Source organism: Syngnathus acus, chromosome 1, assembly GCF_901709675.1.
Source record: "Syngnathus acus chromosome 1, fSynAcu1.2, whole genome shotgun sequence".
In the NCBI taxonomy this organism is placed as follows: Eukaryota; Metazoa; Chordata; class Actinopteri; order Syngnathiformes; family Syngnathidae; genus Syngnathus; species Syngnathus acus.
Window position 1 is genome coordinate 4,157,515 of NC_051087.1, and position 24,637 is coordinate 4,182,151.

At 44.1% G+C, this 24,637-nt stretch overlaps 4 protein-coding genes across 4 annotated transcripts in view; 2 read left to right on the top strand and 2 right to left on the bottom strand.

Annotated features, from left to right (window-relative positions):
* LOC119121608 overlaps positions 1 to 24,637 on the bottom strand; it is a 408,423-nt gene that overhangs the window by 383,136 nt on the left and 650 nt on the right. The window contains exon 2 of the mRNA XM_037249399.1: positions 22,980 to 23,261. Coding sequence (XP_037105294.1) covers positions 22,980 to 23,261 — 282 coding nt within the window. The remainder of the gene's footprint in view (positions 1 to 22,979; positions 23,262 to 24,637) is intronic.
* helt (helt bHLH transcription factor) lies at positions 1,816 to 3,703 on the top strand. Its single transcript, XM_037263324.1, has 4 exons — positions 1,816 to 2,046; positions 2,415 to 2,519; positions 2,613 to 2,709; positions 3,091 to 3,703. Exons 1-4 carry the CDS (start codon positions 1,834 to 1,836, stop codon positions 3,606 to 3,608), a joined length of 933 nt encoding a protein of 310 aa, XP_037119219.1. The 5' UTR covers positions 1,816 to 1,833; the 3' UTR covers positions 3,609 to 3,703.
* On the top strand, positions 14,890 to 17,170 carry slc25a4 (solute carrier family 25 member 4). The gene is made up of 4 exons (XM_037263335.1): positions 14,890 to 15,077; positions 15,979 to 16,465; positions 16,527 to 16,667; positions 16,757 to 17,170. The coding sequence occupies exons 1-4, from the start codon at positions 14,967 to 14,969 to the stop codon at positions 16,912 to 16,914; spliced, it is 897 nt and encodes a 298-aa protein (XP_037119230.1). The 5' UTR covers positions 14,890 to 14,966; the 3' UTR covers positions 16,915 to 17,170.
* Positions 17,193 to 20,058, bottom strand: cfap97 (cilia and flagella associated protein 97). Its single transcript, XM_037263248.1, has 4 exons — positions 19,220 to 20,058; positions 18,715 to 18,986; positions 17,795 to 17,939; positions 17,193 to 17,662 (listed from the first exon to the last, which is right to left on the bottom strand). Exons 1-4 carry the CDS (start codon positions 19,722 to 19,724, stop codon positions 17,538 to 17,540), a joined length of 1,047 nt encoding a protein of 348 aa, XP_037119143.1. The 5' UTR covers positions 19,725 to 20,058; the 3' UTR covers positions 17,193 to 17,537.

Genomic DNA, 24,637 nt, shown 5'->3' on the forward strand with positions numbered 1-24,637 from the left:
TAAGAATTAAATATACATATATACATTATTATTTATTTTTAAATTAATTTCCATTAAAAATGATGGATGAACATTCTACATGGACTAATTTTGTTTGTATGACTATATGGTAGTCCCAAAGTTCCAAGTTGTCCTTAAAATAAAATACAGTCTGGGGAAATGACTATATTTGTATACTAATTCACTACATCTTTGTCAAAGTGTTGCCACACATTAACTTTACAGTGCGTTATTTTTGCGGCGCCCAAAGCGAGCAAGCAGTTGTGCGTCACACACACGAGTGCAACAAGTGCACATTTAAAAGTACAAACACATAAAAAGAAAGGGGGAAAAAGTGTTTTAAACAAGTGCACAATCAAGTAATTGGATTTTATGCCCTCTTCGCGCTCGCTCGCGCCTTTCTCTCCATGGTGCTCCCCGAAAAGAAGCTCTCTCCAAAACTCTTCTGACGTCTGCTGAGGCTTTTCTTTCACAACCTCCCCATGCTCTTTTTCCAATCTTTTTTTATTTTAATTCTTTGACATCGCTCGCAGGATCAAATATAGGCAAGCCGCTCGGCGGGTGAATTTTCTTTTTTTTTTTTTTTGCATGAAAAGCTCCGTGAAAAGGCGAGACTGCATGCGAGCCGCCTTGTTTTGGCGCATGAGAGCCGTCCGGGTGCACGCACACAATAAACCTGTTGTTAACCTTACTGCTTCAAATATGTTTGAAGCAAACAGCCAATTGTTGTACGAAATGTATTCAAGTATAAAATAATGCCTTTTGTTTGGAGAGGGGAAAACTTTGAGGGCCTTCAGCAGCAGCCTTTGTGCACTTTGCGCTTTGGCGTCCCCGCGTTGGCGCATTCCCCGGGCGCCTTGAAACGCGATTGTTTCCCGCTTTCTAATGACATTTACCGGATCAAAACACGCTGTTAATTCGATCAGAAGGCCTCACCCCTCGCAACAATGGCAGTATAATTTCTCCCAAAGTTTGTTAAGTTGACCGAAATTAGGCAAATGAATAGGGGTCTCCAGGCTATCCATCTCGCAGGTGACGGCGGATAATGCGCGCTCGCACCAGCTGCATTCTTCTTTATTTCTCCCTTTCTTCGCAGAGCATTATTAAAATTTAGGCCAATGAAACTATTCATGGCACTGAATAGACATTTTCTTATAGGATAATAGGATACAAATTGAGCCCCCTCCAAAAAGGGGTCTCCAGTGGCGGCTCCTCGCGTGCGCCTTGACGCGGACCACGCTCGTGTGCCAGCAGGCCCCCGCAAGGCACGCATGCATGCACCTGCCCTCGTCGTGCTAGAAAGAAAAGAACAAGCATACAAATCAAAAAAGAACGTCTCAAAAACAAAACTAAAAACAAAACAAAAGCACGAGAGTAAATCGTGTGACGCTAAGGGGGTGCCCAAAAAAAGGTTTCTCCTAAACTTGGCGGAACAGCCTATTAAAAGCTTACTTAATTAATCTAATGGCAGTGAGGGAGTGTGTGTGCCATGTGTGTATGTGTGTGTTTGAAAGCCACGAAAGACGACTAAACAGGGCGTCGTGTGAGGAAAAAAACGGACGACTTCTTTTCTCTCTTTCTTTTTTGTTTGGTTGTTTTGGGCCGTGCGCTCATGTGCGCCAAAAGCCACTCACTCGCGCCGTTTTCCGCGTCATTCATGATATAATACAAATATATGATCCCACGACGAATCACGTGGTTTTCAAGCAGCCACGTGGGTTAACAAAGCCAGGTTAGCCCCCCTGACAACCCACCTCTTCGCTTTATTTTTTTTTCTCCACCCCCCCTAAACTGTTTCTGATCCTATACGGACATTTAGCGCAGCGTGCACGCATGGTCCCCAGTTTAATCCCTGCGTGGAATAATTTACATTTTGGCGTGAATCCCCCCTGGATGAGCCCCTTTATAAGGGCTTGCCTTGTTTTCCACTGCTTACATTTCGTTTTACTTTCCACGGCATCGCGTCTCTCTGCAAATTGCAACATCTTGGAAGACTTGGGGGAAAACATTTTCTCCTTTATGGCATCCAGAATGAAGGAACGAAAGGTATAAATAAGCATGCAGCTCACGTTTGTTTTTTTTGATATTAAGTTGTAACCTAATAGAGCTTATTTGTATTTCTTGAACTTTGTCTCCACGTATTTATGCGCATGCAACGCCATTACATAACAAGACGCGCTTATATATTTACAGATTTAATCACTATATTCAGCTACAGTACCTTAAAATTGGCTAAATGTACTCCATTAAAAGTCTCACTAGAGTATATTTCGGTTTTAATGGTGCAATTGAGGCAGAAAAGCTGCCAGAAGCTGTGCGTAACGCTGCCTGACGCGCATCGGTGCGCTGCGCTGCGCACTCCGCTTAGAAAAAGTTCAGCTTTCACTAAAGATGATGCTCTTGTCTGTTTGCAGAGAACGCCAATTTCTCACAAAGTGATCGAGAAACGAAGACGAGATCGTATCAATCGCTGCTTGAACGAGCTGGGGAAAACAGTACCGATGGCGCTGGCCAAGCAGGTATTGAAGTCTTTACACGCCATCACCTCGCGATGTAAATTGATATTGTGGTTACAATATACGCATTTTATGTCAATTCCTTCCCACTAAAAGAACTCCGGGAAGCTGGAGAAGGCTGAAATATTGGAGATGACAGTTCAGTATTTGAGAGCTCTCCACTCTGCAGATTTTCCAAGAGGCAGAGAAAAGGGTGAGTATATACGACACTCGACGGGGTCGATTGATATACAAAATGAGGAAAAAAAATGTCCATTTTTTTTAATGTTTGTGTGCATGGACACAAAAAAAATTGGTAGTGGCTCCATACTGAGAAGAAATTTCAACTAGAAACAATGTTAAGATACATATTCTCTAAAAATCAGATTTTTAAGATCAAATTTTCAAATTTCATCTTTGCCAACGCAGTCCACAAAAAAAAAAAGGAAGACAATGGCAATAAATGTGAAGTCAAAAGTGTAAATGAAACGTCAGCGTGAGATTTGTCTTTTAAATGTGGGAGTTCTACGGCATCGGTCCACTTCTACAAATCAGAATATCAAACGTGATCAATTTTGTTTGTGCGTCACTTCAGGCGAGTTACTGACCGAGTTCGCCAACTACTTCCACTACGGCTACCACGAGTGCATGAAGAACCTAGTCCACTATTTGACCACGGAAGACCGAGCCGAGACCAAAGACATCAAGTACGCGCGTATCCTCGCCTTCCTGCAGTCCAAATCACGCGCAATCACCGAGCCCGTGTTCGGTTCCGCCGGGCCCGATGCGTCGGACTACCTGGGCCACCAGCTGCACTCGTCTCCGGAGCATCAGAGCTTGCACAGCCCCACAGAGATGTACCAACATCACCACCAGCAGCAACAGCAGCAGCAGCAACAGCAGAGCCCGCCACGACACTTGGCCTGGCACAGCTCGGCCCGCGGCCCGGCCATCTCGTACCCGCCCGCTGTGGCTTTGAGTGCAGCGCACGCGCAGCAGCACGGTGGATACTTATCACCGGTGCAGGGACTCGAACATCATCACTACTTCAACTTGCTTGGCCACGCGCACCACAACACCTTCACTCTGCACAGTGCGCAACACGCCATGTAACATAAATTGTTGTCGTTTTATTTATATTCATGCAGAGGATGAGATGGAACTTGTACATGATGTAATTAAATGTTTCATTAAAAAACATACAGCTATTTTTGCCATTTTATACACATGACCTTGATAGATCATGTAAATCAGGGATGAGCTTGACAGCATTTTCAAAAGGGCATTTTGCGCCGTAGTGGGTGTGAACACTGGATCTTTACGAAGCCTCCTGCTCTCCCACCATATCCACGGCTAGAAAGATATTTAATAAGAACTAATCAGGATGACAATATTGTTTGACAATAATGACAAAACTAAATTCTGCAATAATTCAGGATTATATACAAACGGTATCATATTTACTCTGAATTAAAGAAATATTGGCAAATAACAATAGCTTGATATGGGTTAAAGTAACCCATATTGGGCTATTTAAAAAATAACCCAATGAGAATTAAAATACAATTTCGGTTTAAAATAACCAAATATTTTGAAAATATGTTAAAAATAACACTATATGGTTAAAAAAAAAAATCAAATAAGAAAGTATTTTTAACCCTTATTGGATTATTTTGCCCTCTTCATTGTCAATTGTATAAAAAGATCATAGTGTTAAACATCAACCACTCCAAATACACTAATAAAAGAATCCAGTGAAGTCTCCAAATTAGTTGGTACAGAAACGGGAGAAATAACACATTTCTTCTCAACTCTTCTAACAAAGTTGTATGTGTTCAAAAGGGGGATCTTAAACAGCTAAAAGAAGCCGCGTCATTGTGAGCGAAGACTGAAAGGCAAACAATCACGCTTCATCCTTGAGTGATTGCGAAGAAACGTCATCAACACCATGAAATCAAAGTTTCGCTCTTAAGGAAACCACAAGAAAATACTTTTTCTTGCACCCCCTCCCGTTTTTTTTTTTTCAAAACATGAAACAATCCACATCTCCCCGTGTGGCATCTCAAGACACATTCAACATCAATAAAAGACATAAAAAGAGATCATTGTGTACACAAGCTGATATGTGTACACAAGAATGATTTCAGGGTGGCTGGATGCATGTGAATAAAACGGCATCATTCGCCTGGATGCTTGAATAAAACACGTTAAGCGGCATTAAGCAGGCCCCCCTTAACCTGAAAAGAAGACAGTGGCCATGCATGCGGATGAATGGTGACCGCTAACACAAAGTAAAGCCGACAGGGGGACACGAAAAAAGCCTCACACACATCGCATGAATAATAATAATATGAGCACGGGTAAAAAGAAATTGCATTTATTGTCATGTAAACCGAGCCGCTGTCTTTGGTGTTAATACTACAAACGCTTCGAGTCGTTTCAATGGGACTTTTCGAATTTTTGAAAAGTACAGTGGTATCTTGATTAACCAATTTCAGTGGCTTGTCAAATCGATATTCCTCATTCAAACTAATTCACATGTTGCTAACGAGTTTCGGTCTGTTTTTCGATAAAGGTATTTGGATTTCAGATCAAAAGATAACTTTTATTCCGTGTGGAATATTAAATGTTATTCAGTCGAACTCATGTATTCCAATACTTTTGCTCATTTTAAAACTAACTTTAAGCCCCGACTTATTTACCACATTTAAATGTAAATACCATGAAATACAGAAAGACAACAGGAATATGACCGTGGCGTCCCGATACTTTTGGCAGAGGGCCATATATGAAATCCCACTTCCAGCCCATAGTACTCGTATCCAGTGAGGTGCCAGTGAACATTCCCGCAGTACAATGATGTTTTTGTTTGGACGTACGCAAGCTGCGAGAAGACCAACAGTTAATCGGAGTGCGGCATCGGCCGCCTTTACGCACCTCACAATCTGATCTGAGGCTTAACACGGGGGAGCAAAAGGGGTGGGTTGGGGGTTGGGGGGGGGTAGAGGATAGAAATCATTCCCACACTAGATAGCCCTATCTATCACACCTCCCCCGCCCAAGACTCCCCCCCACCGAATGCCACCCCCCCCTTCCTGGGCTATTAATGCCAAAACTTGGCAGGCACATGAGCAACAGTTTTCCCATCAGAAGAAGAGAAGCCATGCTTGGCAATGGTTCACTGTAAGTGAATGAATGAGGCCCAGTTGCAACAACACTTGTCACCTCACTGTATGTTGACAAAAACATTACAACTGGACCAAGTAGAGCATTAAAAAAAAATATATATATATATACGCCAGGAGTCCACATTACATCACCTATTTTGGCAAGCGCTCGGCAATCCCACCGCCATCCCATCAGATTATGCAAATTGCTCCCAGTTGCCCCCGATTCAACACTACCTCTATTTAGGAGCAACTTATCGGAGGCAGAAGTGAATGGGGCGCTGTTTTACAGGAGTGTGTGTTGGAGGGGGGGTCAAAAGCATCTTCTGGTATCAATGAAAACATGTTGAATACTGTACCAAATGTCCCACTGTGGACTCACGTCTCTGTCACGCCCTCGCATTTATTTCTCTTTCTTGTTTGTATGGGAACAAGGAGATGCGATTCCAAGCGGCCCTTGCCAAATTTTTTAAGCTGCGCACCCCCTACGGCATCCCCACGGAGCTGGCACCCCCAACACACACACACACAGTACTTCAAAAAAAGTCAAAATGTTTTGTTTGAATGTTGGGAGGCGAGAAATCTATTTACTGAAGCATCACATCATAGCTTTACTATGTTTAGAAATTTGAGAGCACTAGAATTTAGTTTTTGTAGTTTTCACTTATGTTGATTACTGTACGTAAGGGAAGTTCTGTTTACGTCAATTCCCTTTAAAAAATAACATCACGCTTGAGTGGCGGGAAGAGCATATGAAGTGTGACAGCGTCAATCAGGAGAAAGCAACTTGAAAGTCTTTCGTGCACTGAATGGCCGTGCGTATTATTTGTGTGATGCCACCTGACATATTCCAAGCAGCGGCCGAGTGGGCCAAAGTGGAAATAAAACCTCGGGGTCCTAATATGCTCCCCGTGCGCTTGGCTGGACTTGCCAGGGGCCAAAAGTGCCACGGCCGCCTCTTTTGTGCGGCCGGTTGACGGCTGCTCCGGCGTATTTATCCGCGTCCAGAGGGCGCCCCCGGGGGCTTGGCGGGTCGCCCCCTGAGGTCACCCAGTGAGTAAGCGGTCCGGAGGGGAGACAAGTAAGATTGGCAGTCAAGTGACTGAATGAACCTCAGTGAAAGATGCAGCTTATAAATGTTTCTGTGTGACTGATGCTAGTGTGACGCTTTGATTGAGGGGGAGGATCCAAACCATCAATGGACGGAAGCAAAAAAAGAGCTGTCACTGAGCAGCAGAAAAATTCTAAAAATGAAAAATTACGTGAAAGGTCAAGTGTTTTGGGGCTGTGGTGGTGGAAGATGGAGGGGGGCGGCCAAAGCCCCCCGCTGACCTTAGTTGCGGCCCTCTCAGCGGGGAGCCCGTGTCAGACATGACAGCATGTTGCAACACACGCAGAGCGGAAGTCACACATCGCTCGGGCAATGAAAAGGGGCGGCAAACTCATGTTGGAGTTTGATTTTTTTTTATTATATCTTTTCATACACAAAATGGAAGAAATGTCACTTTGCTACCATGTAAAGCAGCCAGGGGAGCTAGCATTAGCTAGCAACAAAAGTATTTATCTTTTTTTTTTGGTGGGAGTTTTAACTAGTGGGTGAGCCTCAAGAAACCTTCTCAGCTGCTCCACATGTGCACATAGACAGAAGGAGTGTTGTTGTTTTTCTGACACTAGCATCGGTTAGCGATTAGCAAAACAAACAAGGTCTTGTCAAGAGCCGCACACATGCTGCGCACTTTACTTGGCAACGCCTTTTTTTTTTTTTATCTGCCAAACACGGTTGGATCCTGTCAAGCAGCACACAGCCTATTATCTACACTAGCCATACGACTAAACTTCAACATGCGTGTGTAATATAAAAATGTCTCAAAAACATGTAAAACCTCACCAAAGGCCAAACTATTGACATGAATTAAATCCAAAGAAACAACAAATCAGGAGCAACATCAAAACAATTGAACAAATCAAACAATGACATCATCCCAAATTTCCAAATAGCCTTTTCCAGGGATTTTGTAAATTGGAGATTCCGAATTTTACAATCCAGCTGCGGCTGGGGGACCCGGAGTCGGATTATAACCCCCCCCGTTTGTGTGGTGAAGACACCCACAGATAACTTGGTGAATGGTTGCTAACTCCTTTTCTCTCTCTCCATCTTCACATGGCGGAGACAAGTAAAAAAAAAAGCACTAACAAGATGCACATTTTTACATTGAAAACTGTTATTGTTCACCCTCCTAATCTGGCCCACCATCTGAGAAGAGAGCTGGGGATCCGCGAGGGGGGGGGGGGTCAAGGAGAGAGGTAGTGGGGGTGGTGGTTGGCATTAAGAAGAATGAGGGATCAGTTGGGAAGTGTCGAATGGATGTTTCTCTTTCCTCTATGGGAGGAACTTTGTATTTGAGTCTTGTTTGTGCGTGTCTTTGAGCGCCTCGCATGGACATGGAGATGACGCCGCGTCGACCGTGTGACGCCCGGCGACGGCGCCTTGCGCTTTCCTACAGCTGCGGCTCAGCGGATTAAGCGTCGTCCGCGAAGGCAACATTACACAAGTGGCCTTTGAACAAAAGTCATGGCTGCTATTAATGATATGGTAATCCCTAATGGAGCTACCTCCCAGTAGTGATTATACTGACATGGGAAGAATGTCCGAAAGTCCGGGATTGCAAGTCGCCAAACAACACTGCGGCTATTGTTGCGGGGGCTCGCACCTACTACATCCACACACTGCTTTTTGGACACCCTTGCCTCCATGAATAAAAATGAAACCAAGCTCCCACCCCGTCGAAAAATGGAAACATAGTAGGAGAGAAGGGATGGGATCACAAGGGAGGGGAAAAACAAAGTTCCTTGCCGGGGATTTCTCCCTATGTGGTTCCCACACACTGCCACGCTGAGATACTTGCCCGCCTCTCCTGGTCTCTCCCCATCCTTCCTTCCTTCCTTCCTTCCGTAGCAGGACCACACAAACACTCACTTGCTCATCCCGTGATTAATCTGCACTCGCTGCTCGCCTTTTCACCGCCACTGGGGGACACAAAGGGGGGGTGGCGAAAAGGGGTCTGATGTTTGACTGAGTAAATGTTGGACCAACTCGGGCACAGCAGGGCCCATTTAACCCACGTTAACTCACAATTATCATTTGAGTAACCCAAATTGTGTGAAATGGAGAGGGAGATGATCCCAAAAAGGGTTTAAAAACCCATTTAATTGGTAGCTGTGTTTTTGGGCAACGTAGCCAAGTTTCTTCTTCTTGTGGCAATCAGGAATTCCCGCTTATAAAACCAAATGTAGCCATCTTTCACGAAGGTTAGATGAATGATTGAAGCTGAGGTTGTGTTTCAACGAGTCCCCTTAATGGCAAACATGCTGCCAAAGCACATTTTAATGTCACTTTTTCATCATTAGACCGTGTGTGGTTTGTCTTGCGCATTGTAGCGAGGCTTGACTGATATGTCAAAGTTGAAGACGGGGCGGAAAAAGGCGAGAAAGGAAATACCACACAGGCGCTGACACAGGGATCAACCCCATTGGCGTCATTTTAGCATTTGGAGCTTTTGAATAAAAATGAGCGCGCTAGACGGTGGAGCGGTTTGATTAGTGCCATGCAAAAGCCTCCGGGCCTCCTTTCTCTGCTCCTTCAGCGGCTCAAGAAAAGTCTTCTTTTTCTCCCCTTTCACACGTTCCTTCCTCGCTTGCCCACTGTTGGTATTACAAAATCCCCTTTCACTCGCACCCTTGTCACCTGTCAGCTAAGCCAGGCCCGTTTGCAAGGTCTTTATCCTCCCTATACATATACACACACACATACACACACACAGATACATGGACACAAATCCCAAACGCACACACGCCCACCCACTCGCCCCCTTGCTCGCACACTGAAACCGCATGTCTGAGAGCTGTTACTCTTGCAGTTTAAAATTCATTACCCCCCTTTTCACGTTAACCAACATCTACGCTGGCATAGGAGGGAGGAAGGGAGGCAAGGAAGGAAGGAAGGAAGGGAGGGAGGGGATGTGGACTATCTGGTGTGTGTTGACCTCACTTGTGTGCCATCTTAATGCAGGAAGGCTGTGTTGCAATTGATAAAAGTCTAAGACAGTATCTCCCAGTACAGTGGACTAGTGGTTGAGTGTCCGCCCAGAGACTGGGAGGTTGTGGGTTAAAACCCCGGCCGGGGGTCATACCAAAGACTATAAAGATGGTACCCATTTCCGCTCTGCTTGGCACTCAGCATAAGGGCTGGAAATGGGGCCTTCGATCACCAAATGATTAACTTATTGAAACTGTTATGATGATGTCAGTGTTATAGTTGCCATAATGTTTAATCATAGTGATGTATGCTAAACAGCTACCGGAGACGAGCAAAATGTTATACTGAGTTGAGCAAATTTTAACAAGAGAATACAATTACGGATTTATTTGGAGTCCAATTAATTTGAGAGATTTATTTATATATGTTGATTTTCTTCTGTAACCTTTTGGTAAGTGTTAAAATGTTATTTCAATGATACGTAATATGTGAATGAATACTAAATATATTTTATTTAATTTTTCTATGTGTTAATTTTTTTTTATTGATACTATAGCATCTGAACTATTTGGTATTAATCAGAGGTGCTTTAAATGGTGGATTCGCATTTAGTTTGAACATGAATGTAATTTTGAGTAAAGTCAAAGCCTAGTTGAGTGGGTGTGCACACTTACGCAATCATATTACTCCAATCACAGCAGTAGTGGAGAAAGTTTTGAAGTGACGCTCCATCTTGGTATTATTTGTTGACATCACAAAAACCTGGCATTTGAATAGGGGTGTGTCGACCTTTTCTGGGATTCTTTTTCAAGGACATTTCAGTAAAAGCTTGTGTAGCAGCTGTCCAAATGAGGACGGGCACGGCAACGTCCGTAGTGAGGCCACGGGGTCAGAGCGGAGGCCGTGTCACTTAGCCCAGGCCCGGCGTACCCCCAGCCGGCGCTTATTAACCCACCGACGGGAGCGCTGGACATAAACACACACCCGAGGTCAAGGGGTCAATCGGGGCTCCTCTCCGGCCATCAAGACAAGATGGACGCACAAACGGCGACTGATCCCTCAATCAAAGGGTCAGCGATGTATTGTCCAGGGACACAAATTGATTTATCAGGACTCCTGGTGCTAATGGAGGTTTTCATGGCATATTTTAAATCAATACATATGAGGCTTTCCCTATGAGCTTTGGCATACATGACATTTATTGATCAGGGTCAAATTTGTCATGGCACAGAATAGCAACACAACAGATATGCGTGTTACTATTTAATTATGTATTTATTATTTTATATACTATTTTAAACAACATCAAAAGTCATAAATACTCTTGTCCATGACAGAATACTAATAAAAGTTGTCATCACATCATATCCAGTATGTTGCTTATGTGACAGTTTTGAAACTTTACTCGAGTTCCTTTAATAAAATGCTCGTTGGTTGCCACTTGCAACATTGTAGAAAAGAGAAAAAAACTCCACCATGCATCTTGAGTGGTCCCAAGAATGTCTTTAACGATGGGCCCATTGCGTTAAGGGTGTTGCGAATATACGTGCACTTCACCAGATTAGCCGCCGGAATTCTTCTAGTTAAGTGTGCGAGGTGCTCGAGTGAAAAGAAAATCGCCGTGGGCGCTCAAGGTGAAGAGGAGGGAAATGTCAGAGGGGTAGTAACAAGTGAGGATTTTGTTTGGGAGGGGGGAGGAGGTGAGCAACTTTCTAATGCAGCCGCTAATGTTGCTAATCACATGCAAATGGATACTTGGTACAAGACTTACATCATAATAGAAGCGAGTTATTTGTCACTCATAACAATGCTTTCATTTTATTTTTCCGAAGAAAGAAATTAACGCAAGGTAGACCTTTGCAAACTCAAGAGATAGAGCAGCAGGTAGAAAGAAAATAAAATTGAAAAAAATAATAATGCTAGTGCAACAAGTGTACCTAATAAAGTGTTTGGATTTACAAGGTGCTGGAGTCTTACAGGCTCCACTTTTCACTCCAGTTAGAACTAATCTTGTTATCTTGAAGATGGACTGTGAGCAACGTTGACTTTGTCTAATTGATCCAATTTGGTGACATTGTTGTGTATACGTCTGATTACACAATGTCACAGAGCTGCTGTGTAAAGAGAGACTCCCGAGTCCTGACAAACTGCTAAATTGTACCACAAAAGGAACTGGAAGACTATTTTCTTGTAATTGATGTCCCCTTTGGAAAAGTTCAGCTTTTGACATATACTCGTTGCATCACTTTGGTTTGATTGACAAGTTGCGTTAAAAGTAGGAAAGTTTTATATAGGTCTTATTTTTCTATCACAATGATCATTAATTTGAACAGGGGTGTGTAGACTATTAAAAAATATATATATATCATAGATGAGTGTGGCTCTTGACAGGCTTAATGTGTAAAATGCCTCTAAAATAATTGCCGCTATATAAATAAAATTGAAGGATGATTTGTTGGTGCTCAAGTACAGCCTCTAGTGGCAAGAAAGTGTCAGGGTTACTACATTCTTCAATAATAATATAATATTTATCCCAAAAAATATCAGTAAATTTAGGGGTGGTTTTTGGGTTACTCTGGGGTTAAGACTGGGATTATGGACCCTAACCCTAACCCTCCCCCAAACCCAACGCCATCCCCCAAATCAAAACCCTCAAATCAAGAGTTTGTCTCTCAGCTATCATTTCTAAAATAAAAAAAATCCTAAAGATTGCCCTTGGACCAGTCTTCTTTTCATCCTGGTTTCTCATTAACTTCATATTTCACTCTCCCCCACTGTACGCATCATCAATCTGTCCCCCACTGATTGTATGTCTCCAGCTCTTCCTGATTGGTCATGGGGATTTTTTTCCGTGTGTATGCGTGCATGTGTGTTGCGTGTGCATGTAGTCACCTTAGCTGCTCTGACCGTGGCACCGCCTTCAAATGGTGCAGGTTTTAAACTTGTGTCAAGGGTACACACGCCTTGCCTACGCAACGCCTTCTTTAGCATTACATGGAAAGAGGCCAAGAGAAGAGAAATGATCAAATACGTAATCTCCTTTCCACTGAGCTCCAGTTCCAGTCAGCCTCCCCGCCTGCCCTTTGGATTTAGGGCCACAGGCTGGTCTTCAAAGACCCGTGGGATTGAGCATCGGTGAGGACGAAACAAGCCCAATAGTGTTCAAAATATGATATACAATTAACTATATAAGCATCAAAGAAAAAACACCCCAGATAAAAATTTTAATTCTCCACATTAACCACAGGCAAATGCAAAACGTAATCCTGCAGAGTAAGCGAACGGACACTGTAGTGGCTGTGCAGTGAATTTTGATGAGGGTCGAACTGTCTGACACCTGCAGCTCTTCATACTCAAAATGCAAATCCCCACCATGATCCCCTCCCTCAAACTGACAGATCTTATCAAGCAACATTTTTTTTTTTTTTTTTGCCCAACCCAAAAACTTCATTACGCACACACCCTGTGACCACCGTGATACTACTGTGTGTGTATTTACATACCTATCAAGTTCTGGGTGTATTCCTTAACGACAACTCAGTCCAATCTTGAAAACAGCCTGATGAATTAAATTATACAGAAAAAGATTGCCATCAAATACAGTTCAATGAACCTTTTTTTTTCTCCACAATCTTGAAAAATACAAAGAATACTGCCAATACAATTTTACTTGATTCACAGGTTTTATAAAACAAACGTACTAGTATTTATACACAAGTAATCAATATAAATTATTCTAGCATCTCAAACAATTTAATTGACTATTATTATTATCATTCAAATGAAAAAAGTCCACAATTTGAATTAGCAAAATGTCAAAATGTATTCAATCTGCATTGCATTGTACTTCTTAAAATCAATCATAAAGACATTAGAAATATATCAACACTCAACTTTGTTTTCCTACCTGTTGCATTTTCAGATTCATCTGAAATTTTGTTAGTGCCTTGTTTTAAAGAGCAGTTGAGGAGACTTGTTGGGCTACTTACAAACATTTTACGCTTCGCTTTTCCTAGAGGGGCACAGGTGAATGTTGTGGTCACCTTTTACGACGCTTCCTTTGGTTCCGCTAGCTGTATTTGTGTGATCGCCCTCTGCAGGTTTGGAGTGCATTCTGAACGTTCTCAATTAATTGTAATTTGGTACGTGCTCGCCCTCTGCTGGTCTGGAGGCTACGTGAACGCAACTTGTGGATGTTTGCTTACACATCCGTTAAGAACAGAACATTGAAAAAAGTAGAGATTTGGCAACTTTAAAAAGTTTGTATTTTGATTGGTTTGATGTGGTGAATGAATGAGGAAGAAATGGGTTTAAAAAATTGGGGCAAAAATCAATTTAGGAATAAGCTGCAAGAAGAAGCAGGTGCAAGCAAGTCCGCTGCTAGGCCGGCTGCATGAAGAGCTCACGTGAGAGGGACGCTCAATCCCCAACAAACCTTCTGTGTCTGCCAGCTGAGCTTCAACTCTGACCTCAAAAGGAGGGGTGAGGGGGCGACTCCACTCAGGGAGTGGGCTTCTCACTCCACGGTAATGCCGAATAAAGTGCTGTGTTATTTCTATTAATGTGTCGCCCAGTAAAAGTGGCTGTTTGAGTTGCCACTAAGCTGGCTGGTGTGTGAAGTTCAAGAACTGGTAAACAGCACCGCCTTGTGGTTATCCAGTGAAATGCATTTAGTGAAGCCTCCACTTTAATCACTTGGATCATATTCTGGGAAAACTTTCGTTTAATCGTGTCCATGTAAATAATGTATGGGATTATTTAGTGAATGTGCAGGTTGTTTTTTTTAAATAAAATTTTCAAAATTGACTACACTGTTTAATTAGTATATTTATGAATATGGGTTATATATATATATCTCATAAAAAGTCACACAAAAACTCACACAGAAACACACCAAATAAGGTAAATTTAAAACTGGATCATTTTTAAAAAGATAGAAAATGCAGTGTTGACTGTTTTCGAGAAAATCTTGCACGTAGAAGATTATTTCCACGTATTAAGTGAGCGTATCGTTTCTACTCTCGTGTCCTTTAAACGTCCCCACGATGTGTGTGTGCGCACATCATTAAACTTCCTCGTGAACTTCAACCTCGGATATTAATTCAGCCTCGTGAGCGGGTTCGACGAGGAGCAGATCCATCAGCTCTTAATTCTCGCGATACACCAGCTCCCCTCATATATTAGGACACGCGTGGGTGGCGCATCGTCCACTTGGACCTGCCACATTGGGTATCCTGGAGGAGCTGCGTGTGTGTGAAGCGTGCAGCCATGTCGGACGCGGTGACCAGTTTCCTGATAGACTTCTTGGCCGGTGGTGTGGCCGCCGCAATCTCCAAAACAGCCGTGGCACCCATCGAAAGAGTCAAACTCTTACTGCAGGTAATGACAAATATTGAAATAAGTGCGCAATATTGAAATAAGTGCGCAACACTGTGGTGCGCAAGAGCAAAAAGCGTTCGACTTGTGCGTCTAAATGTGCGTCAGTCTGGAGCAACCAACCAAATTTGGGTGCGTAATCTATGCGTAAAAGTACCGAGTAAGTACAAAGTAAGAGCAAGTGTGAGAACGCCTTATTCCCGTGCGTAAAAATTGGTGACGTAAACTTGTATGGGCGTCATGCGCGTCAATGAGCGTGTCGTCAAAATGATCTCCTGAAATAATGCGTAATGCGTGCGGTAACGTTAAAGAATAAAGTGATAACAACTGCTGAAATGAGTCAATCTTGTCATGCGTAATAGTTAGTGGGTGGAGCAAGGACAGCTCCTGATACTGATCAACCAACGTTCGTGTGCGTAAAAGTTGGTGACTCATTATCACCGGACGAAATAAGTCAGGCTAGGTTGGTAAGTCGAATCGCTGTCAGAGTCGAATCTTGATTTGTGCGTAAAACTTGCGTCATACGTGTAAGTATGTGACTTTTTTTTTTGAATTCACAACATTGTTGGTGCTCACGGTGCCAAGTTACATTATGAATGCGTCGCCATTGAAAGTCCGCCTTACGCCATCTGTGAGCCAAAATTTAGTACTTGAATTCAGAGCCCGACTTAAGCATAAGCAGTGAAAGTGAAGCGCTAAATTTAACTCGGGAACTGTAACTTCATACTCAGACCGTTCTCGAGTGACAGTGGGGAAGACGCTACGTGGACAAAAATATTGGGACACCCGGGCATTGCGTAGACAGAAGGTTACAAATAGAGGTCAGTGATGTTGTCAATCTATACTTGTTATCAATTTACTTGTCAATTTGAATATTAAGACTTGTACTACTGTTTTTGTGCAGGTCCAGCATGCCAGTAAGCAGATCACAGTTGATATGCAGTACAAGGGCATCATGGACTGCGTGGTGCGGATCCCAAAGGAACAAGGCTTTCTGTCCTTCTGGAGGGGCAACCTGGCCAACGTGATCCGATACTTCCCCACCCAGGCCCTCAACTTCGCCTTCAAAGACAAGTACAAGAAGATCTTCCTCGGTGGCGTGGACCAGAAAACACAATTCTGGCGCTACTTTGCCGGCAACCTGGCGTCGGGCGGCGCGGCCGGCGCCACCTCGCTGTGCTTCGTCTATCCACTGGACTTCGCCAGGACGCGATTGGCCGCCGACATTGGCAAGGGCACGGCCGAGAGGGAGTTCACTGGCCTGGGGAATTGTATCACGAAGATCTTCAAGGCGGACGGCCTCAAGGGGCTCTACCTGGGCTTCAACGTGTCCGTGCAGGGCATCATCATCTACAGGGCCGCCTACTTCGGCTGCTTTGACACAGCTAAAGGCAAGGCAAAATGCAGTGAAATAAATCTCCAAGATTCACATTTATCCTCCGACGCCAACAGGAATGCTTCCCGATCCCAAGAACACACACATCGTGGTCAGCTGGATGATCGCCCAGACGGTGACGGCCGCGGCTGGCCTTGTGTCGTACCCCTTCGACACCGTCAGACGTCGTATGATGATGCAGTCTGGACGCAGAGGAGGTGAGCTTGTCACGAAACCTGCCTATTCTCATTCAAGTTTAAGAAAAACATGGCTGGAATATTTGGCTGTATCAAATGACTCCTTGCAGCTGACATCATGTACAAGGGCACAATGGATTGCTGGAGGAAGATCCTCAAGGATGAAGGTTCCAAAGCTTTCTTCAAGGGCGCTTGGTCCAATGTGATCAGAGGGATGGGCGGAGCTTTTGTGCTGGTGCTATACGACGAGATCAAGAAGTACACATAGGCCATCGCCGCACGTCGCCATGGATACCCCTTCAGGATGCTTGCTAGTCTTAAGGCAGCTCTTTACATGTGTGGGAGCAACTCAAAAAAAAAAAATCCGCAGCCACAACCTTAGGTACACCTGCAAAATGCAATGCTTGAGATTGAATTGTGGAGGTGTTCCTAAGGAAGTGGCCAGGGAGTGCCAAGTTAAAGCCAAGTGTAACCAACGGCTGACATAATAAAGATTTACAGTTTCTCACCATGTGGTGCCATAACACACTGCTGTCAAACAAATAGTGTCATTTACATGTTTTTAATCACATTTTAATCACACATTTTTCAGACAATTTTAGTTTTGAAAATATGACATCGCTTAACTGTCGAATGAAAAAGTGGTATTTACATTTTAAATTCAAATGTTATTTTACAATTTCACATTTGATTTGATTCACCAACCATTACAATTAGGACATCTAATTTAATGAATTAGACTTTTAATACGGCATCATTTACTTTTAGCTTCCTATCAAATTTCAAAAGTGTGGTTTTTTTTCAATTTGAAATCTCTAATCAAAATGTCATTTGAATGTTTTATTTCATTAAAAAAAAAATCTACTTATGCACACTGTACAGCATCTAAGACTAACAACAAAAAGGTGGGCGGGCCGCGAGGAGGGCTTTAGACCTGGCTGTGTTGGAGCTTGCCGAGGTGACTCGCGTTCCAATCTGGGAGGTGCTGCCCCGTATCGAGGCCAAGCCGGCGGCCACTGTGGACGAAGACAAAATTGAATTTTTACATCCAGACATGTGTCTCCGTTTAACACTATTCTGCTTGTTGCTGCTAGCATACAAAAGCTTCATGAAACGTTTGGCGGACATTTTGGTGTGTGAGGTCATACCGCTGGATGGAAGTATGTTGGTGGCGGCGTCGCACACTTCGCATGGAGTTGCCTGGAATCGAACTTGACGCTGGTAGTCAGACAGCAGGTTGGCACGTTTGAGTGCCGGCGTGGGTTTGACGTACTCCAACCTCTTCAGGAGAGCCTGCAGAGAAAGCAAAGCCACTGTGAGTGAACATGTGATCACATATTCAATTACTACACTCCAGGAATAGACAGTGACAAAGATGTGAAAGAGTGGGCATACTCAAAAAGACGAATCATCAAACATCGAGACACAGTATTGAGATGAAGCACAAAGCAAGAAGCAGCTCAAAATAGTGAGAATGTATTTATAATTATTTACCGCAATACACAGTATGAACAATCAAAATGGCGGCTGGCTCATCTTTTTGATTGGAGGCTGCCGTGTTCATAGTCAACAAAAGGCTTACCTCCATTTAACTTTTAACACTCACCCTTTATGGCCGTGGTTAGAATAAGCCAACAAAACCATTGGCCAATGGGGCAGTTATGATAGAGCCCTACAAACTCTGCCCGGCAACAAGCGATTCAGTGAGCGTTAGCTTACCACAAATGGACACTGTTTTTTCAGCTATATGGAGCAAAGAGCAAAACATATTAAGAATATGTACAATATAGGGTGGGAAGAGGCAAAAGAACTGCAGTGGTTGGATTTTCCGATAATGTCACAGCGAGTTCTGCTGTGGTCCGCCACCACCCTCCCCAGCTGCTACCATCCGTCCACGTCTGTCCAAAGTGTCTTCTTTCAATGAACCCACTCTCCAAGAACTCAGCTGAGCAACCACCACTAAATCTTACAAGTCATCAGTGGACTTATTTGAGCATCGTACCCAGAAATATACCATTCAGCTACATCCGCAAAGCCATCACTTTCGGGAGAGCAAAGCTGAACTCACTTGGTTGTCCTTCTCGATGCGTTTCTGCTCACGCAGGCGGTTGGCAGAGCTGTGAGGGATGTGCGGGCTGGTGTTCTTGCGGGTGAACTGGTTTACGATGGCACCGGGCGCTAAGGAGATGCGGGAGAGCACCCGCAGGAGTCGCTGATTCTCGTGGTCGATGCGTTGCACCTCGATGTTGTTGAAGGTGAAGTTCTTCCTGCATGGCCGTCCTCTGCAGTGAAGGATGAGGTTGTCCTCTATGAGACTTCCACTGGCAAAGGAGTCCGTGTCTGAAACATAATTATACAAATGAGGTCACTCGGTTATCTTTTATCGTCATTTTCTTTCATTACATTTCTGTGCTTTGTCATTTACGCTGTACATTTTCAACAGCTATTTATTTAGTGCTTTTTCAATATATTTGCTGAAGAATTGTGTCATCGTTTGCACCCCACTGAAAATATTTAGCTACGCCCCTGTAACGATGTACTAGTCAGCTGTCACATCGACAGTTGCACTCCACCTGCATTCAAGGTTCCCTCTGGACGGAGGATGCTGCTGGCTCGGGTCGGCGTCACACTCTCTCGCCGCTTCCCCTTGGCGCTGCTATCCCTGAAAGGTGAGGAGGCCGGGCTGCCTCTCTGCGTGCAGTCCGACCCTTCAGCCCGGGACGACCTGTTGGACGCCCTGCTGGGGACACCAGCGGACGGTGCTCGGCCACTCCTCGAGGCTCCCGGCGAGCTGTAGCGGCTCGAGAGGTTGTAAGAACTCGGCAGTGTTCTGGCTCGGGAGGACCGCTCGCTGGTTACTTCCGATGCCGAGCGCGAGCCCACGGGTGCGCGACGGGTGCCTTCCGTGCTGCAGTCGCTGTCCCCGTCCTCTAAGGCATCGAAGGAACCGCTGGGAACGCTCTCTTCCGCGCCATTGTCTTCGCTCCTGCCTCGTCTGCCCCGGTCTCTGTCATCGTCGTGATCGCTGTCAAAAAAGGAGTGGTCGACGTCACCCTCCAAGTCACTTGAATTGTACATGGCCGTACGGGCGAGACTGGAGCGCGGCGTTTAAAATCAGGAAGAAGAGCGACAAAAGTACGCTGGCTGACGTCACTTCCTGGCAACGGTTGTCATGGGTCGCGGTTGCCAGATTTGTGCCTCTTGGATACACATTTCAAACTCCGAGCTAGGCCTAACTAGCCTTGAAGGGAGCTCGATCTCTGATTTAATCATCGCGCCATCGCTCTTACGAATGTGATAAAGAAGTGACACAACTGGTTTAATCAAAGCCGCATACTGATGACAGCTCGCTATGACACCGTTCAAAGACCTTACGTGTTGATGTCCAGCGGATTTAAAGGTTTATGTCAGCCCATGACGGAGATGACGTATTTATGCAATTCAACATTTTGTCCACTAGATGTCACGAGCAACTGGCGTCATTGTTTCGCGATCGAGATGGTACATGAACATCGTAGAAACGGGCCGTGGTCTACATTTTTTTTAGGTGTAATAAATCAGCTCCTTTCCGCAAAAATATCAGCCAATGCATGTAAACATTCCTAAAAAATGTTCGCCTAAAGCCACCCACAAACCTTCCCCTGGAATCCTTCCATTCAAAGGAGTGGCCCAAGGAGAAGAAAGGTAACGGACCAACATCTCGGCTCTATCCTAAGAATTGCCACAACAAACATTACTCCAGACTATGATGCACTAGCAATTTTTTTTTTTTTTTTTTAAATGTCCATGGAACGGGCCCCAGGGTCGAGCCATTCATCTCGTTTGGCAATGGACTCGTCATGATGTGACCAGAAACGGAGTCTTGTCGATGGGCCTCCAAATGCAAGATTCCAAGTGCAGGCTATTGACAGGACTTACAATATGAAGCATGTACTTTTGGGGAAGAGAAAAGCACAATTTCATCTTTGGTGGATGCAGCAAGTTTGTTGAACCCTCAGCTGACTCAATGATTATGTGTGTGTGTGTCATTAAAGTTTTGGACTGGTGTGATGCCTTTGGCTTCGCACTCTCCCTCGTCGTTTTCTACCAGGTTCAGGATCTCCAGTTCGATGTCCTTGGCACCAGTACTCTTGTACTTAGTGTTGTCACTAGTAAGTTTGGAAGGTGCCGCGCGACATCCAGATCAGGGTCAGCAACTGTGCCTTGGACTTTCAATTTGACCGCTCCGCCCTTCTTACAGTTACATGCTATTTGCCCTCTTCATTTCTGAATATTCATTCAGCCATTGTCAATTGTTGTCTTGGTTATTACGTTACTGTTTTGTTTGCGAGAGAAAACTGCACTGGCCCCAAACAGTAACAGGACTTGCAAGAGAAAACCACCAGCACCATCTCGTTGGTGGATGGAGCAAATGTGTTCAACACTCAGCCGACGCAATGGTCGTCATTAAAGCCCGAAATGTAGCAGCCGTTTGTGAATGAGCTCATTCAAAACAAAGATTGATGACTTTATTGAATATAGGGAAGAAAGAACAATCGAGCAGCATTGAGTTCAAGCAATCCAAGGAAAAGCAAATCTAACTCCATGAGCTTAATCAATGACTAAATGCGCCAAAACTTACCAACTAAATGCGCCTACAGTGGCAAATGTAAGCTTAATCAACGACTAAATGCGCCTATGGTGGCAATTCAATGGCAAAATGTACAGTGGCAAATCAATGGTAGTAGAACGCATGCAGAGACCAATCAATGGCTGGTGGGCTGGCTGGCCGGCCGGCGCTGGCTTTTTCTGCCTCCGACCTTCAGCTTGCTGCGGTCTTCTAGGCGGCCAGCTGAAGCAGCAGATGCACCAGGGTGACCGTCACCAGCAGAGCAGGTGAGTAGGACAGGCCGCCGACGCCGCCGTTGCCCTTGCCCGTGCCCTTGCCCGTGCCCTTGCCCTCGCCCAAATTGACTTGGTCAGTGCTGTCGGTAATGTTGATGCTGCTGCCGGCGCCGCTGTTGTTGGGCTTTTTGGCGCCGCCCGCATTGGTTCCTGACACACCTGAATGGGAGAATGGCAATTGAAGGTCAGGTGGCAACGTTTGAACTTGCCGCACACTTTTGCGCGCAGTACTGCGAGTGCGGTTTGTAAAACAAAAAGTGCTGCTGAATGGGCTAGCTTATTGGTTGGTTTCCACTGCCAATGAAATGCAAAATGTTTTCGGGTCAATCAAAGCTTTTCGGCTCTCGTACCAGTGAGTGGATTGTCCTGCAACATCAAACTCACCCGGAATGCTGACAGCGAACAACACAGTCTTGCTGTTGTAGGCGGCCTTGTAGGTTCCCACGTCGGCTGGTGCCAGGGACGGGAATTTCAGACCTTCATCCTTGGTTCCTAGTTTCTGGCTGCTGGCGGGGACCACGCCGTCCTCTTTCGTCCAGACGACTTTAGAATCACCAACTGCGTCTGAGATTCCCAATTTGAGGGCTTTGGACAGCTCGCCCTTGCACTGCACGGTTCCCGTGGCGCCAAGGCAGTTGACCACTGCCAGCACAAGAAAAGCAGATGTACATTCTGTTAACACGGGATGGATTGTGAGTGTACATTTAGCAAAATGTTTGGTAATCATTTGGCTAAGGTGCTGTCATGTGCACCTTCTTGTTTTTCTGACTTGCTCTTTTGTGGTTTGCCAGGAGAATCCAAGCCTGCAAATGTGTGTGCGCGTGCGTGATTGTGTCTATATCAAGAAATGGTGCACAAACAGCTTTCGTGTGGCGACCGGCTTTCCTGCAATATCAAACCTTGGACAGCAAACTCGTATGTTTGGCCATTGGCGCTGCCCTTGAACACTTTCTCGTCGTTGTCATCCAGCTTCTTGATCGTCAGGGTAATCTCGTTGACTGGACCGTACTTGGTTCCGTCTGCAGTAATTTCTGTATCGTCCTTATACCATTTGAATGCGGTGGTGGCGCCATCCATCTTCAATTCGAGCTCTCCATCCAGCTTGCCGTTGCATGTCACCTTTGCAGACTGCGCGGCCACGCAGACTGGTACCACTGCCAGCACAAGAAAAGCAGAATCACTCACTCTGAGCAGTGGCACTAAGTGGAAAAAGGCGCCGAGATGTTTTGCTATTTTGGTCAAACTTTGGACAAATCCGTTTTTTTCTCCAACTTTTCTCCTGAGCATAAGAGAATTTTGCAAACGCAGTTTCCCTGTGTGGAGTGTGTGCGTGTTGTCGCTGTGCGCGCGCCTTCTCCTCCCACATTCTAAAAACGTGTGTGCCCTGTGCGAAGGAAATGGTGCACAAGAAGCTTTTGTGTGGCCAGCGGCTTTCCTGCAACATCTAACCTTGGACCTGGAACTTTTCGACCGGTGAGGTGCCTTCGGCCGTGTAGGTTTCCTCGTCGCCTTCTTTCAGGTTCAGGATCGTCAGTATTTTGTTTTTGTCACCATCTAACTCATACTTAGCAGCTTGTGCCGATATTGTAGTAGTTCCTTTCTTCCATCTGACAGGATTGTTAGCTGTGCCTGCGATTGTCAATTTGACGGTTTCGTCCTTCTTGCGCTTGCACGTCACAGTTGTGCCAGCGGTGCCCGTGCAAGTTTCACCTGTCTGCTCTGCTGCCAGCACTACAAAAGCAGAAGGGGGCAAAGTGTATCATCACTCACTCACTCTGGTCTGGTCTGTGTGCAAAGTACACATTTGAGGAAAGACTTAGACGCTATTTGCCGTTTTCATTTCTGACTATTCCTTTAGCCATCGTCAATTGTTATCTTTGGAATTACGTTACAGGGCTGGATCCAAATTGTAATCCGTCACGCGTAAGCACCAATTTAATTTGTCTTTCTTATTTTGTTTTCTACGAGTGGTTTGAAATGTTTTGTTTCAAACAAAAACGAAGGTAACATATTTTGATCATCTCTATTCCCCCCCCAGCATGTTCTGTTTCTTAAATGCAAAATGTGATTCCCTTTCTTATTTGAATTTGTTAGCAAAACTCACCATTTATTCTATTTATAGTGTATACTGTTTGCTTGGGAGTTTCCATGAGTGGTTTGCAACGTTTTGTTTCAAATGGGCTTCCTTTGAAATATTTTTGATATTTGAACGTCATGTTCTGTTTGTCAATACAAAATGTGATTCCCTTTGTTTCTGTATTTTTTACTTTTTTTTTACTCGATACTGTTTGCCATGAAAGTTACCATGAGTGTTTTTCAATGTTTTTTAAATAGGCTTTCTTTGAAACCAAGGTAACGTGTTTTATTATGTTAAAAAAACGCCATGTTCTATTTGAAAATGCAAAATGTGATTACCCTTTTTTCTTTTAAAAAAGAAATCTAAATCTATTCTATATAGTGTACACCATTTGCGATGAAAGTGGTTTGAAATGTTTTGAAACCAAGGTAACATTTGGATTACTAAATAAAAAAATAAAAAAAAGTTCTGTTTCAAAACGCAAACTGATTCCCTTTTTTTGTTTGGAAAAAATCCTAATTTATTCTTTATAGCGTATACCGTTTGCAATGAAAGTGGTTTGAAATGTATTCTTTTATTTCTTTGAAACCAAGGTAATATTCCAAAAACGCCATGTTCTGTTTGAAAATGCAAAATGTGATTGCCTTTAATCATTTAGAAAAAAAGAAAAAGAAAACAAATCTGAATTTATTCTTGACAGTGGATACCGTTTGCAATGAAAGTTTCCATGAGTGGTTTTGAATGTTTTTTTTCGTTTAAAGGCTTTCTTTGAAATCAATATTTTGATTAACTATATTAAAAAAAAAAACCCACCACGTTCAGTTTCAAAATGCAAAATGTGATTCCTTTAACTGTTGGGGAAAACAAGTCTGAATTCATTCTTTTTATGAATTTATTCTTGACAGTGGATACCGTTTGCAATGAAAGTTTCCATGAGTGGTTTTGAATGTTTTTTTCGTTTAAAGGCTTTCTTTGAAATCAAGGTAACATATGATTAACTATATTTAAAAAAAACACCACGTTCAGTTTC

Excerpts from the sequence above, each read along its gene's own strand:
- slc25a4 (XM_037263335.1), top strand. The coding sequence starts at position 14,967 with ATGTCGGACGCGGTGACCAGTTTCCTGATAGACTTCTTGGCCGGTGGT. Across the intron at positions 16,466-16,526 it reads CTGCTTTGACACAGCTAAAG|GAATGCTTCCCGATCCCAAG; the intron begins GCAAGGCAAAAT and ends CGACGCCAACAG. Across the intron at positions 16,668-16,756 it reads GCAGTCTGGACGCAGAGGAG|CTGACATCATGTACAAGGGC; the intron begins GTGAGCTTGTCA and ends GACTCCTTGCAG.
- cfap97 (XM_037263248.1), bottom strand. The coding sequence starts at position 19,724 with ATGTACAATTCAAGTGACTTGGAGGGTGACGTCGACCACTCCTTTTTT. Across the intron at positions 18,987-19,219 it reads AGAGGGAACCTTGAATGCAG|ACACGGACTCCTTTGCCAGT; the intron begins GTGGAGTGCAAC and ends ATTATGTTTCAG. Across the intron at positions 17,663-17,794 it reads CAACATACTTCCATCCAGCG|TGGCCGCCGGCTTGGCCTCG; the intron begins GTATGACCTCAC and ends CTTCGTCCACAG.
- helt (XM_037263324.1), top strand. The coding sequence starts at position 1,834 with ATGGTCCCCAGTTTAATCCCTGCGTGGAATAATTTACATTTTGGCGTG. Across the intron at positions 2,047-2,414 it reads CCAGAATGAAGGAACGAAAG|AGAACGCCAATTTCTCACAA; the intron begins GTATAAATAAGC and ends GTCTGTTTGCAG. Across the intron at positions 2,520-2,612 it reads CGATGGCGCTGGCCAAGCAG|AACTCCGGGAAGCTGGAGAA; the intron begins GTATTGAAGTCT and ends TCCCACTAAAAG.